The sequence below is a fragment of the Oryctolagus cuniculus genome, chromosome X (assembly GCF_051225735.1).
Source record: "Oryctolagus cuniculus isolate XC-2025 breed Fujian yellow rabbit chromosome X, ASM5122573v1, whole genome shotgun sequence".
NCBI lineage: Eukaryota > Metazoa > Chordata > Mammalia > Lagomorpha > Leporidae > Oryctolagus > Oryctolagus cuniculus.
Window position 1 is genome coordinate 45,059,748 of NC_142888.1, and position 15,471 is coordinate 45,075,218.

General features: G+C 42.6%; 1 protein-coding gene across 3 annotated transcripts in view; it reads left to right on the forward strand.

The window, feature by feature from the left end:
* ZC3H12B (zinc finger CCCH-type containing 12B) overlaps positions 1-15,471 on the forward strand; it is a 547,765-nt gene that overhangs the window by 432,554 nt on the left and 99,740 nt on the right. For all 3 annotated transcript variants that reach the window (XM_089324779.1, XM_008272718.5, XM_089324778.1), the window contains one exon: positions 12,676-13,436. In XM_089324779.1, the coding sequence (XP_089180905.1) occupies positions 12,832-13,436 (605 nt within the window). In that variant the 5' untranslated portion in view covers positions 12,676-12,831. The remainder of the gene's footprint in view (positions 1-12,675; positions 13,437-15,471) is intronic.

The window sequence follows — 15,471 nt, forward strand, 5'->3', positions numbered from 1 at the left end:
TAATGCTTTTAATTTGTCTTTCCACTGCCTTCTGGCTCCAGGATTTCTGAATAGAATTCTTATAGTCTTACTAAAAGTGTTCACTGGATGTGATGAGCCATTTCTTTCTTGCTAATACTGAAGTTTTGTTTTGTTTTCTTTTTAAACATTTTTTTTTAATTTATTTGACAGTGAGAGAGACAGAGAAAGGTCTTCCTTCCGTTAGTTCACTCCCCAAATGGCCGCTACGGCCAGCGCTACGCCGATCCGAAGCCAGGTCTCCCATGCGGGTGCAGGGCCCAAGCACTTGGGCCATCCTCCACTGCCCTCCCAGGCCACAGCAGAGAGCTGGACTGGAAGAGGAGCAACCGGAACTAGAACCTGGCGCCCATATGGGATGCCGGCGCCGCAGGTGGAGGATTAACCAAATGAGCCACGGCGCCGGCCCAAAGTTTCGTTTTGTTTTCTTTGACTTAGTATGTACATGATGGGTCTAAACATGTATCCTTTTGAGTTTCTCTGACTTTGATTTTATTAATCTTGAATGTGTAAATTGTTTTTCATCGAATTTTGGAAGTTTTTAGCTATTATTTACTCACAACACTTCTGTTCCTTTCTCTTTCTCCTCTTCTTATGAGATCCCTGTCGTGTGTGTTTTGATTCATTTGATAGCATACCATAGTTCTCTTGGGCTCTAATCATTCTCTCATTCTTTTCTATTTCTGCCCCTTACACTGGATAATCTCAGTTATCATCTTCTAGTTTGCTGTTTCTTCAGCTAGCTGAAGTCTGCTGTTGAGAACTCCAGTGAACTTTTCATTTGTTATCTTTTTCAATTCTAGGATTTCCATTAATATTCTCTGCTTTCCTTTTGTTTTTTGTTATGTTTTCTTATAATTTTCTAGCATATTTTAAATAACTGATTTAAAATATTTTTCAAGTAGGTCTGACATCTGGATTTGCTCAGGAACAGTTTCTATTGACTTTTTTTTTCCCTCTGCATGGGCCATGCTTTCTTGTTTCTTTCCTGTTTCATAATTTTTTGTTGAACCTGGACATTTTAAATAATAAAATGTGGCAACTCTGAAAATCAAATTCCCTGCTCTCCTGAGTGTTTATTTTTTGTTTGTTTCTGTTTGCTTATAGTTATTTTTGTTTGTTTTTTCTTTTAAAGAATTTATTCATTTATTTGAAAGGCAGAGTTACAGAGAGGCAGAGGCAGAGAGAGAGAGAGGTCGTCCATCTGCTTGTCCAACCCTCAATTGGCCGCAATGGCCAGAGCAGTGTGGATCCGAAGCCAAGAGCCAGGAGCTTCTTCTGGGTCTCCCATTCAGGTGCAGAGGCCCAAGGACTTGGACAATCTTCTACTGCTTTCCCAGGCTACAGCAGAGAGCTGGATTGGAAGAAGGGCAGCCAGGACTAGAACCGGCGCCCATATGGGATGCCGGCACTACAGGCCACAGCTTTACTCTCTACGCCACAGCGCCAGCCCCTGTTTGTTTTTTAGTAAACTAGTTGCTGTGTGTGGCCACTGAAGTCTCTGCTTGGAATAGCTTAGTTTTTAGCTATTGGTTCAGCTTAAACTTTCTTTGTTTTATCCAATAAGTCTGTCTCCCTTTGCCTTATGAAAAAGCATTTGACAACTTTGCCTTAGGCTTCACTTCCTGACTGCATATAGCCTTAGGGTCATCCATAGGCCAGAGATTTGGGACTTTTCAGACTTTCCCTGAACCCATACACAGTCCTGCATAAGTTACATGTCCTTCTAGATTCTCAGGAAAATATGATATCTTTTCAAATCCTCTTATGGGCATCTCATTCCCAGATTTTCCATTTGAGTTTTATAGTCAACTTCTTGTTTGCTGCAGCTCTTATTATCACCTTAGGCTGATGTGATTTTAAACAATTGCTTCTAATTGCCTTTGTCAAATATCCATGAGGAAAAGGCTGTTCATCATGAGTGATCTGTAAGCCACATCAAATAAAGACAAGTCAGGTTTTCCAAGGAACTATCAGACAGGTCAGATGACAGTAACTCTATGAAGGATGGGACGTTTAGGGAGTTCTAAACTTGTTCTGTCCCCTCTGTTGATTCCAGACTGCTAGTCCTTCATGGCTGCTGTGATTGTGAAACCACTGACTCCCAACATCACTATGAATCTGGTGGTAGATGATAATAGAGCAAATTGAAATACCAATTTTCCATCCTTATCAAGTTCAGTCAATTTTTAAAGGTTTATTTTATTTATTTGAAAAGCAGGGTAACAGAGAAAGAGGAGAGACAGAGAAAGAGATCTTCCATTCACAGGTTCATTCCCCAAATGCCCACAACAGCTGGGATTGGGCCAGGCCTACGCCAGGAGCCAGGAGCTGCTTCTGGGTCTCCCACTTGGGTGCAGGGATCCAAGGACTTGGGCCATCTTTCTGCTGCTTTCTGAGGTGCATTAGCAAGGAGCTGGATTGGAAGTGGAGCATCCAGGACTCAACCCAGTGCTCATACGGGTACTGGAATCAGGGTGGCAGCTTAACTTGCTGAGCCACAATACCATCCTCTATTTGTTGTTGTTGTTGTTGTTGTTGTTGTTGTTTTAAAAGCATTCCTGGGGCCAACGCTGTGGTGCAGCAAGTTAAAGTCCTGGCCTGCAGCATAGGCATCACATATGGGCACCAGTTCAAGTCCTGGCTGCTGCACTTCCTATCCAGCTCTCTGCTATGGCCTGGGAAAGCAGTGGAAGACAGCCCAAGTCTTTGGGTCCCTGCACCTATGTGGGAGACCTGGAAGAGTCTCCTGGGTCCTGCCTTTGGCCTGGCCCAGTCCCAGTTATTGTGATGTTTTGGAGAGTGAAGCAGTGAATGGAAGACTCTCTCTCTCTCTCTCCCTCCCTCCCTGTCTCTCTCTCTCCCCCTCTGTCTGTAACTCTGTCTTTCAAATAAATAAATCTTTAAAAAAATAAATAAATAAATTCCTTGTAATGTTGCAATCCTTTGGTCAATTACCAGCGTTCTGGAAAAGTTGATTTTCACAATTTGGCCATGTTCTCATTGCCGTTAATGATAAGCAAATTTCTGGAGATGTTTTCTGCCATTCCCACTTACATCATTCATGACTAGCATTTCATTATGTAATTGTCTAAATATTTTATAGCATAAAATCAATTAGATAAACTATTGGAGAATTATTACTATACATTATTTTCTTTTTTCTTTTTTTTTTTTACAGGCAGAGTGGAGTGGACAGTGAGAGAGAGAGAGACAGAGAGAAAGAGAAAGGTCTTCCTTTTTGCCGTTGGTTCACCCTCCAATGGCCGGCGCGCTGCGACCGGCGCACCGCGCTGATCCAAAGGCAGGAGCCAGGAGCCAGGTGCTTCTCCTGGTCTCCCATGGGGTGCAGGGCCCAAGCACTTGGGCCATCCTCCACTGCACTCCCGGGCCACAGCAGAGAGCTGGCCTGGAAGAGGGGCAACCAGGACAGAATCCGGCGCCCCGACCGGGACTAGAACCCGGTGTGCCGGCGCCGCTAGGTGGAGGATTAGCCTAGTGAGCCGCGGCGCTGGCTCTATACATGATTTTCACCATCTTTAATTTCTGTGGAAAAAAAAATGCTTTCCAAACAAGCTATCATTGACAGATTTTTAGTGAAATCCTTCCTGGATAATAAATTCCTCACAACAAAATCATTTTAACGCAGTTCATCAGTTCAGGTAAAAGCTGGGGCTATGCGTAATTGATCTAAAGTCAAGTGGTTTGTATAATTTTGATCAGCTGAATTTAGCTGCAGGCTTCTGTGGGCATGCTGGAGGCGACAGCAGTAAAAGGATAAAGGATTTAATAAAATATTTATTAAAACCTATCACATACATAATGGTATGCTAGGTGTTGGGATCAGGGAAAACAGTGATACACGCCTGTTCTCGCTATTCATGGAGCTCGCAGTCTTGTGCAATGGACCTGTAACAAATGGAAGGAGAGACGTGGGAGTAGAGGCAGAGAATCCTGAGAACATTACTCAGTAATCTTAAACCCAGCGTCATCTCTCATGCCTTTGTGCCTTTACACATGCTATTCCCTCTGCCTTGCATATCATCCCCTGTCTCCCCCCTTTCCCTGATGAACCCTTAAAGCAAGTTTAAATTTCATGTCTCTTTCCTCAGTCATCAGAATTACTTATACCCTCCTTGACATCTCGCTAGCACGTAGAAACAACTTATGAGAGCCCATTACATTGTTCTGTAAATATTTGCTTATGTGTTTATCTCCTCCTACTAGTACGTGAGCAGATCACAGGGACTGTGTCTTATTTGTTTTAGAACACTGGCAGCAGTGCTGACAACATAGTATGCAGGAAGACACTGAAAAATTAGAACTTCCAAGTTCCAAATCAGGGTACCGATTTTATAACATGAAAAAGGCAGCTTTTAGATTTCCCCCTAGTGGCAGTGTCATAAGAGAGGAACGCCGTGTTCCAACAGTATAGTTGATGGTGAAGTCTAGGGCCGTGAACACAGCTAAATGGGCAACTGGTAAAACGTTTTGGCAGTTTCCATGTTTCACATTTAATCCTCAGAAATCCTATGAAATAAGCACCCTCATCATTCCTATTTTACATGGCTCAGAGAGAGCATAATTTACCCAAGATCACACAATTAGCCTTGGTAGAGTTTGGACTAGAACTTGTCTCTTGGCTCTCATTCAACTACTGTAGTTACTGCTTGTTGTTAAGTGGTTCATTCTACTCTCTACTATGGCCAACAGTAGCATCATCTAAATTTAAACAATTTTATACTTCTAACATGCATACTTTTATTTGGTCCTCACACTGGTCCTCTCAGGAGACAGAAAAGAAAATTGTCATTGTCCAGGTGAAGAAACTGAGACTTGGAGTTGACGTGACTTGCATAAAGTCGCACAGTTCTAGAAAGTGGAAGAGGGACAATTTGAACCCAGATCTCCTGACTCTAACTCCAGATACAGAAGGCTTCTCACTATGCTTAGATTGCTTTGGCTGTTCCTGCATGGGACCTTCCAGGATCAACAGCACTCAAGGCTCATGGGCCAGCCAGGAGAATGTCCTTGTCATAACATGGTTGACATATTATTTAATATAATATACATTGCATTAGTACCAGTCCTTGCTCCAAAAGCCTCTGAAATATCTTTAAACTGTGCTTCTTACTAACTTTAGTGGCCACACAAGTACAGCCGCTGGTGAGATAGAACAGAGCAGCTGTTGAAAAGAGCAAGACATAACTATTTGAGGAGGGAAGTGAAAACAAATAATGTGTTGGTTGACATAGGGAGAATTAAGACTTACAGAGTCTACTAACCTCTCTGACCCTTCTGTTTTTCCCATTCTCTCCTACTCTCATTTACCTCCCAGTATATCTCAAATTTCATCTTGGAGATTTGGGGAGCTAACCAGACTTAAAATGATGACATCATGGCTGTAAGATTGTGGCTACCTCTCAGAATTTCCCTGATTATCATGTCCTTTCCCACTTTAATCTTATTATATGAGTATGAAGACAGGAAATAGGATGTACTTTATTCCACTCATTTTGCAAGGCAATTGGGTTGGAGAGAAACAGGGAAGATCTGTGTTATAAACTGAATGGGATGCTCAGGATATGTTTATTGTTATAAAAGTCACATGAATAATGCTATTTTTTCAAATTTAATGTAAATATAGGATACCACAGCTACATTTCCCTACAACTTTTGACCAAAGGAGTCGTAGAGTGGGGGTAGGTAACACAGATGGAAAAAGAGAGGGAGGAGAAGAGGGAAAGGGAGGGGGAGAGAGAGAGAGAGAGAGGAGAAACTTCACCAATGAATCACAGAAGTGGATGTGTTCTCTGGGGGAGCCACTTTCATAATAGCTTGCCAGCCATCGCTTGTGGCCAGAGAACACATATTCACTGTACAATTACTCTAGCAGAGACCATCTCCTATAGCATATGAATGCAGCTTCCCGGCCCGAGTTTCAACTGATCTTTCTCCAGACCTTCTTTATATACAGAGAAGAAAATAGTAAGTATGTCCTTCTGAAGTGTGGAGAGCAGGAAATGTTTTGGTGGGGGAGATTGAATTCAATGTAAGTTAAGGTGACATGTATCATTGTGATTGTGATCATAATTAGTTTGCGCAACAGAGTGGGTGTGTGGCAGTGTATTTTAAATGTACTGTGGACAAAGGTACTCCCTAATAGGATAAGTGGCAGTGGAAGGTAGTAGGAACATGAGCTCTAGTTCAAAACCTGGAGAAATCAAATCATTGTATGTTTTGTTTGAAATCCTCAAAGAATGAATAGGTAATGAAGGCCAACAGACTGTTGCTTTCCTCTGAACATTTTATCTAAAACTTCAATATTCAATATATGAGTTGGGGGAAAGAACTAAGTTTGATCCTGCAAAGCTTTTGGGTCTCCTTTGAAAGGAAATCCTAAGTTTTGAATAAGTTTAGTTGTTCTTTGCTCTGGCCATGACAGTTTTTGCTGTGACATGTGTAATATTGAGAATGCATTGAAGATAAAAGAAAATGCCAGTTTTGTTTGGAAGATGATGTAAAAGCATAAGGGCTAACGAGAGTGTATTCCTTGCTGGAGGGAAATCCCATCTTTACACACACACAGTATGCTATTTCTTAGATAGATTTCTTTGCCGAGTGTTACTACCTCTAAACCATCATTCAAGAGCACACAAACAGGTGGGTGTAGCTAGCAGCTGCAGAAGCAGTGAAGCAAATCTTTATCTCCTTTATGATATAATTGCTGCGTGTGATTGATTTACTAAGGATGAAAATGAGAAGATTTGAACATTGGGTTTTCTCAGAATGCCTTTATGGTGAACCTTTTTTTCATTTTGAGAATCAGTAACATTTTCAAACCTCTTCGTCTCCCTCCCAAGCATGTAAGAACGCCTTCACTTTATATTTCTCCCTGGAGTTTGTGTAACTTCTTTAACTGATGTGCTTGACACAGGGAATTGGAGGTGGGCTATGTAAGTCATAACAGCTCAAATGTGGGTTGTGTCGGTGATGACGTGGCTCTATTGATTGAGAGGATGTATGTGAAAGCACTCAGACAACTCTAAGATGCAATGCAAATGTAAATTATTTTTCATATTTTATTACTGTTGGAGTTTCAGAATAACTCTTATTCTGTCATTTTTTAAAGTAAAACGTGATGGTTTGAGGCAATACAGATTTGGATTTGTTCTCTTAAAAGCTAATGCTAAAAACAATGATCTAGTTCAGTCAGGAAAAAAAATCAAGAAAAAAGCTTAGCATTCCTATGATGACTGAATTACAATCAATTCTTAATTATCTTCCATCAAAAATCCCACACAGCAGAGACTTTTTAATATGTTTAATTTTTTTTTTTTTGAGGAAACCTTTTATGGAAGAATTGCTAGAAGGGAGAAGGAAGGGCAGCTGTCTAAATAGATGTCCCTATGTGCATTCCCAGGGCCTGCACTGTGGTGGAGCTGATAAAGCCACTGCTGAAGTGCCGGCATCCCCTATGGGCACCGGTTCTAGTCCCAGCTGCTCTACTTCCGATCCAGCTCTCTCCTATGGCCTGGGAAAGCAGTACAAGATGGCTCAAGCCCTGCACCTGCGTGGGAGACCTGGAGAAAGCTCCTGGCTCCTGGCTTCAGATTGGCGCAGCTCCGGCCATTGTGGCCATCTGGCGAATGAACCAACGGATGATGGAAGACCTCTCCCTCTGTCTCTCTCTCACGCTGCCTCTCTTTAACTCTACTTTCAAATAAATAAATAAATCTTTAAAAAATATATGCATTCTCAGAACACAGGAATCAAGTGGGTTAGCCATCCACAGATAATTGAGAATTCTGCTCTTGGCTTGGCTACTGCTGGGTATCTTTTTCCAAAATGACTATTGAGCTTTTTATTTTTTAACATTTCCAGTGGTTTTGGTTTAGTAGACATGCCCAGATGTTTCTTTCTCCATATAGGATTGTCACTTGGTAGATTTTGGAAGAGACAAAGTGGAGTTTATAATAGAACCTAAAGACTGATCTTGGAAAATTGCTATGTGTAAATGCAAAATGAGTGAACTGTGTTTCATACTAAAAGGATTCGTGGGAGAGAAAAAAATAGAAGACTTTGGTCTTTCCTTCTTGGTGGAAATACCCTGAGGTTGCTTTTGGCAGATTTTGCCTGCATGCTTCTTTGCTCTTTGAAATTTAAATACAAATTTGCAATCATGTGCTTAATCATATTCTTAAGCAGGTTACAGGCAAGCTCTGGACCTATGACTTGTGGCTATATAGTGACAAAGCTCTTAGTTTCATAAAACAAATTGCATCATAATTTCATCTAACTAAGGTAATTTTCCAAAGTATGCCAGTCTTTAATGCATCCACTGGTGATTGTTTTTCAATTCAATAGCAATGAAAGATAAAACCTCTTTTCAACACTTGTCATACTTAGTAGCTAGAACATCATCTTTGAAAAATTTCTCCCCACTCACCTTCCTTTTTGGGCAAAAGTGACTACTTTCCTTTAGGCATCCTCAATGCTTTCATTTATCACTCCCCACAAGTAGTAGTAGGTATGAGGTGTTGACTAAGGCACTATATCATATTAATCTTCATATATTTATAATTTTTAAAACTCTTTCATGCCCAGCAAATAGTCATTCTTTCCCCTAAGGCTCAATTGGTAACTGCCTCTACCTGTAAACGCTTAATCAGTTAGCCATGGCTTATGATTATGAATCACATAGTTATTTGATTATTGTCACTGTCCATTTCCTGCCACTATAATTTAAAGCTCCTTAATATCAGAATCCTTTCTGTTTTTATATCTCCATATTGCCGGGCACATAGTTGACACTAAATAAATGTTTTTTTTTTGAATGAATGAATGAGTCAGGAAGTGATTTCAAATCCTTCTTGAATCCTTTCCTTACCTCTTTACCCACCACCCATATCTCCCACCCCATTGACAGGATTGAACATTTCCTCTGCTGCATGTTAGTGGAAATTTGCATGTAACTTGATTGACCACCCATACAGCCAGGTTTCCCTGGGATATCCCCAGTTGATACTGTAATTTTGGCATAATTACCAGTAAACATTCCTTTGATGTTCAAAAGTATTATAGCTTGAAATCTAGTTGCAATGCTTACCCTCTAAAGAATTGTGTTCCAGAACTTCCTAGAGCCACTTATAGTCCACTTTTTTACTCGTTTGTGGATTCTTTGAGGAAAGGCTTGGTCCTGTGTTTTCTTCCTTGCACTGAGGCTTAGCATCATGTCTGGCATTCATTCACCATTCTTTTGAGTGAAAAGACATCCCTGCTATCTTGGCTCAAGAAATTTGCATTCTAAAATAAAACAAAACCAACACACACAAAAAACAAGATACCTACAAACTTGCACAGGCTTCAGAACATACAACCAACATCTTAAAATTTCCCTGCTTGAGTCTGATGTTGTGGTATGGTGGGTTAAGCCACCACCTGCAATACCAGCATCCCATAAGAGCACCAATTTTGTTTTTTTTTCTTTTTTTCCTTATTTTTGACAGGCAGAGTTAGACAGTGAGAGAGAGAGAGAGAGAGAGAGAGAGAGAGAGAGAGAGAGACAGAGAGAAAGGTCTTCCTTTTTCCATTGGTTCACCCCCCAAATGGCTGCGCTGCGCCAATCCAAAGCCAGGAGCCGGGTGCTTCCTCCTGGTCTCCCATTCAGGTGCAGGGCCCAAGCAGCTGGGCCATCCTCCACTGCCTTCCCTGGGCCACAGCAGAGACCTGGACTGGAAGAGGAGCAACTGGGACAGAATCCGGCGCCCCGAACTCGGGGTGCCGGAGCCGCAGGAGGAGGATTAGCCAAGTGAGCCACGGCGCCAGCCAAGAGCACCAATTTGAATCCCAGCATCTTCACTTCCCATCCAGCTCCCTGCTAATGCACCTGGAAGGCAGCAGATGATGGCCCAAGTGCTTGGGCCCCTGCCTCTTGCCCTCCTCTGGAGGACACAGGTGGAGTTCTTGACTCCTGAATTTGGTCTGGCACAGCCCTGGCTGTTGTGGCCATTTGGAGGGTAAACCAGCAGATGGAAATCTCTTTCCCTATCTCTCTATGTAGGCAGAAAGAGAAAGCGAGAGAGAGAGAGATGGGAGGGGGAGAGAGAGAGAGAGAGAGAAATGAGAATCATCCATCCACTGATTCACTCCCCAAATGGCCATCTTGGTCTTCCACATGGGTGGCAGGGGTCCACCTAGGCTATCTGCTGCTATTTCCCAGGCACGTTAGCAGGGAACTGGATAGGAATCAGCAGCTAGGACTTGAACTACTGCAGCTATGTGGGATGCCAGCATTGCAGACAGCAGCCTTAACCTGTTATGTGACAATGCTAACCCGTCAAATAAATCTTTTTTAAAAAACTGCCTGCTTAGAGCTTTGAAATGTAAATCTAAGTTTATTTCTGTTAAGTTATTCATTTGTCTTTCTTTCACTTTAGGCTACTGAGTAGGAAATTTTCACAAAACTCAGGAATAATTACAATGACAGTTTCCTATATTTGTGTGGCTTTCCATGATATTATATTTGCTATTGTAGGGCTACATAAACATGATGAAAGTGTTCATGTTTCCAGCTCTGTGGTACAGTGGGATTAAGCTGCTGCCTGCAGCACCATCATTTCATGTGGGCACAGGTTCAAGTCCCAGCTGTACCACTTCTGATCCAGCTCCCTGCTAATGCCCTGGGAAAGCAACAGAAGGTTCCCCAAGTGCTTTGGCCTCTGGCAACCTATGTGGCAGACACTGATGGAACCCCTGGCTCCTGTCTTTGGTTCTGGCTATTATGGCCATTTGGGGAGTGAACCAATGGATGGAAGATCTATATTCCCAACCTCCATGTAACTCTTTCAAATAATAAATAAATAACTGTTTTTTGAAAAAGAAAAAGATTACCAGCGCCGCGGCTCACTATGCTAATCCTCTGCCTTGAGGCGCCGGCACACCGGGTTCTAGTCCCGGTCGGGGTGCCGGATTCTGTCCTGGTTGCCCCTCTTCCAGGCCAGCTCTCTGCTGTGGCCAGGGAGTGCAGAGGAGGATGGCCCAAGTACTTGGGCCCTGCACCCCATGGGAGACCAGGATAAGTACCTGGCTCCTGCCATCGGATCAGCGTGGTGCGCCGGCCGCGGCAGCCATTGGAGGGTGAACCAATGGCAAAGGAAGACCTTTCTCTCTCTCTCTCTCACTGTCCACTCTGCCTGTCAAAAAAAAAGAAAGAAAGAAAAAAGATTTATGAAATGCATGAAGTTTGTATTCTTTAAAATAAAAGGTTTCTGGGAAAAAATAACACTGCAAAGAAAGAAAGAGAGAAAGGAAGTAAATTGTCCCAAATTCTCTCCGATGATTAGTATTCTCTTTAACACAGCCTGATTTTTTATGTATTTTCTATGATGCATTTCTATTATTTTCTTCTTTTGTTTACTCATTAAAATAAATCAGACATTTCAGATACACTTAGGAGTGTGCAGACACCCCCTTCCATATCTGGGACACACCTCTCACTTACCCTTACAGCCTACTTCACTTGTCTCAAAGCAGTTTTTATGGTTTTCTGTTTTCTAGTCTCCCTAGTAAATGAAGATCCTGACTTTTCTTAAGATTTATTTTATTTATTTGAAATATAGAGTTACAGAGAGAGAGAGAGCGAGAGAGAGAGGTCTTCCATCCACTGGTTCACTCCCCCAAATGACCACAGTAGCCAGAGCAGCACTGATCTGAAGCCAGGAGCCAGGAATTTTTTCCGGGTCTCCCACACAGGTGCAGGGGCCCAAGGACTTGGGCCATCTTCTACTGCTTTCCCAGGCCATAGCAGAGAGCTGGATCAGAAGTGGAGCATCCAGGACTCACACCGGTGTCCATATAGGATGCCTGTGCTGCAGGCCAGGGCTTTAACCCACGGTGCCATAGTGCCAGCCCCTCCTGATATCTTTAAAAAAGTAGTGCTGGAGAGTCGTAGTGGATTTAAGCCTCAGTAAGAAGGATCTGGTACATGATGTGGAAACACTTCCCTAGCAGAATGAAAGAAAAAGAGTCCTTTCCAGAATAGACACACACACACGTATTCCTGCACCCTTTTGAAATGCAGGTTCTCTTTTGAAGCTGTGGTCATAAGCAGATAACTTTATTCCTTTTTTAACATTTTATTTATTTATTTATTTATTTGAGAGGTAGAGTTACAGAGAGAAAGACAGAGAGAAAGGTCTTCCATCTGCTGTTTCACTCCCCAAATGGTTGCAATGGCTGGAGCTAGGCCTATCTGAAGCCAGGAGCCAGGAGCTTTCCCCGGGTCTCCCAGGTGGGTACAGGGGCACAAACACTGGGGCCATCTTCCTCTGCTTTCCCAGGCCATAAGCAGAGAACTAGTGCCCATATGGGATGCTGGTGCCACAGGCAGAGGTTTAACCTACTATGTCACAGCACCAGTCCCATAAGCAGACAACTTTAGCTGAGGTGTTTTTTTTTGGGGGGGGGGGGGGTACCACTACTGAAATTTATTTGTCTAAAATTATTAGAATTAGACTTTCTATATTTTGAATGTAAAATGAGTCAATCATGGTGAGAAGGAAAATCAAAAAGACTTTTAGAGAGAAACCTCTATATTCTAAAATGCTTTTCCAGAACTTGCCTAAACATGGTTGTGGTATGTGTGTTTACTTGTAGGGACTGGTGACATCTGAAAAGAACAAACCAAACAGACAAACTCCTGCACCACTGCTATCAAAACATTTTACCACAGAAGAATGCCACTCCATGTGGATCCCAAGCAGGCTAAAAAGAAAAAGAACTGATTAGACCTCAGACTGCCCACTGAACGGGATGACGGCCACAGCTGCAGTGGAGACACCAAAAATGGAGAAGAGCGCCTCCAAGGAAGAGAAGCAGCAGCCTAAACAGGACAGCACAGAGCAGGGCAATGCAGATTCTGAAGAGTGGGTGAGCTCTGAGAGTGACCTCGAACAGATGAGCCTTAAGGGCAGCAACAACAACAGCTGCCAACCCAGAGATGGGCAATTGAAGAGAAAGGAGATGCCCTCCAAGCCACACCGCCAACTCTGCCGATCACCCTGCCTGGATCGCCCAAGCTTCTCCCAGAGTAGCATTTTACAGGATGGCAAGCTCGACTTGGAGAAAGACTACCAAGCCAAGATGGATTTTGCTCTAAAGCTGGGCTATGCAGAGGAACAGATTCAATCAGTGTTGCACAAGCTGGGCCCAGAATCACTTATTAATGATGTATTGGCAGAGCTTGTCAGACTTGGCAACAAAGGTGATTCAGAAGGGCAGGTCAACCTGACTCTGTTAGTGCCTCGTGGGCCCAGCTCCAGAGAAATTGCAAGCCCTGAATTATCTCTTGAAGATGAAATAGACAGCAGTGATAATTTGAGGCCAATTGTCATTGATGGAAGCAATGTGGCAATGAGGTAAGCCTGCTATATTTTTCTCTTTTGTGAAACTGGCCTGAGCTCATAGAACTTGTATGTATGCACGTATGCATGTATGTATGTATGTATGTATTTTCAAAGCACTACAGGTGACCATGGGTCGTTGCCTGTGGCCTGTGTTCTTGGAGGTGGGTAGACAGAGGCTGATATGATCCTGCCCTTGCCTTTCCTCTCTCTTTTGAAATCACTGCCATGATTTCAAAAGGGGTCATGCAGGCAATTTAGGCATTTGTGATCCTTCAGGGGAGACATAACTATTCAGCTTTGTTCCTCTTGGGATCTGCTATCCCGATCCTGAAAGTGCTGCCCTCATAATCACTCGGAGACTTACTGAGGAACTCTCAGTAACTTCTGATTGTTATCCTACCAAGTTCGGATCCCTTCATCTGGCTTTAAAGCTCTTTGTGACCTGGCCTTTCCTTCTCCCCCTTTGATCTCATTTCTAACACCTGTTGTATTTGCAATTTGCATCAGGCTATTTAATGGTTTCCATGTAAATTATGCTAATTTCTACTCCCCCTCCCCTGTGTTCATGTTATTTCCCTCCTCTTTATGTTCATAGTCTTCAAGATGCATCATCTCAACTAAAAAAAAAAGGGGGGGAGAAAGAAGGGAGGGAGGCAGAGAGGGAAGGAGCGAGAAAGGGAATATCATTATGTCCTCTGAATTATATCTACAAACCACGTTGAATCTGATAAAAACTAATTAAAACTTAAAATTAAATTATTTTAAAAAAGATGCACCATCTCAGGGTGGGCATTTGGTGCAATGATTAAGAGGCCACTTGGGGCACCCACATCCCATATCAGAGTGCCTGTGTTCAAGTCCTGGCTCTACTTCCAATTCCAGTGGATGAAAAGATCTCTCTGTATCTGTTTCTGTCTCTCTGTGTTTCAAATAAAAATGACAAAAAATAACTTAAAAGGAAACAATGCTACTAGAATGGAATGATCAGGTTCATTTTTTTTTTTTCATGTGAAGAGACTCAGGTTCAGAGAGATAAGTAACTACCTAGGGTCACATAGTTAATAAATGGCAAAGCTTGGATTAAAGCTTGAATCTGACTCCAAAACTCTTCTGACACTATCATACAATATTATGGGACTATTAATGTTATTAAACATGTTTAGTATCATTGCTAGTAACAAAGAATACATATACAGATTTCCTTTTTCCAATATTTTAAATCATGACAGCATCACCATAAAGTGTGTCAGTCAGGCTACACAGCTTCCCTTTTTTAGTGAGGGAAAACCAGAGGCATTGTAACAAGCAAATCAAATGAACTGCACACAATACTACAGAATCAGAATGATTCAATGGACCAGTAAAGCAGAAAATAGAGGTTAATGTTGTGGCACAGCGGGTTAAGCTGCACCTTGTAACCTGCGCTGCCAGCATCCTGGTTGCTCCACTTCCAATCCAGTTCCCAGCTAAAACACCTGGAGGAAGCAGTGGAAGATGACCCAAGTGCTTGGGTCCCTGCTCTTGGCTTCAACCTGACCCAGCCTCAACTGTTGTGGCCATTTGTGGAGTGAAGCAGAAGATGGAAGATCTCTCTCTCTCTCTCTCTCTCTCTCTCAAAATAAATCTTTAAAAAAAGTAGAGAGCGAATGATTTCCCTGTTCAAAGGGTCAAAAGTATCTCTGCTTTAAGCATAACCTAGAGTGATGCTTTTTATTTATTTATTTATTTGAAAGGCAGAATGACAGAGAGAGAGGAAGAAACGGGGAGAGACAGAAAGAGAGATCTTCCATCTGCTGGTTCACTCCCCAAATGGCCACAGAAGCCAGGATTAGGCCAAGCTAAAGCATGGAGAATCCGGAACCCCATCTGAGTCTCCCATGTGGGTGGCAGGGTCCCAAGCATTCCAACCGTCTTAGCACGGAGCTGGATTGGAAGTGGAGTAGCTAGGACTCAAACCGGCACTCATGGAATGCTGGTGTCGTGGTCAGTAGCTTAACCTGCTGTGCCGCAAATGTCTGTCCCCACTAAAGTGATTCTTGAGGGGAAG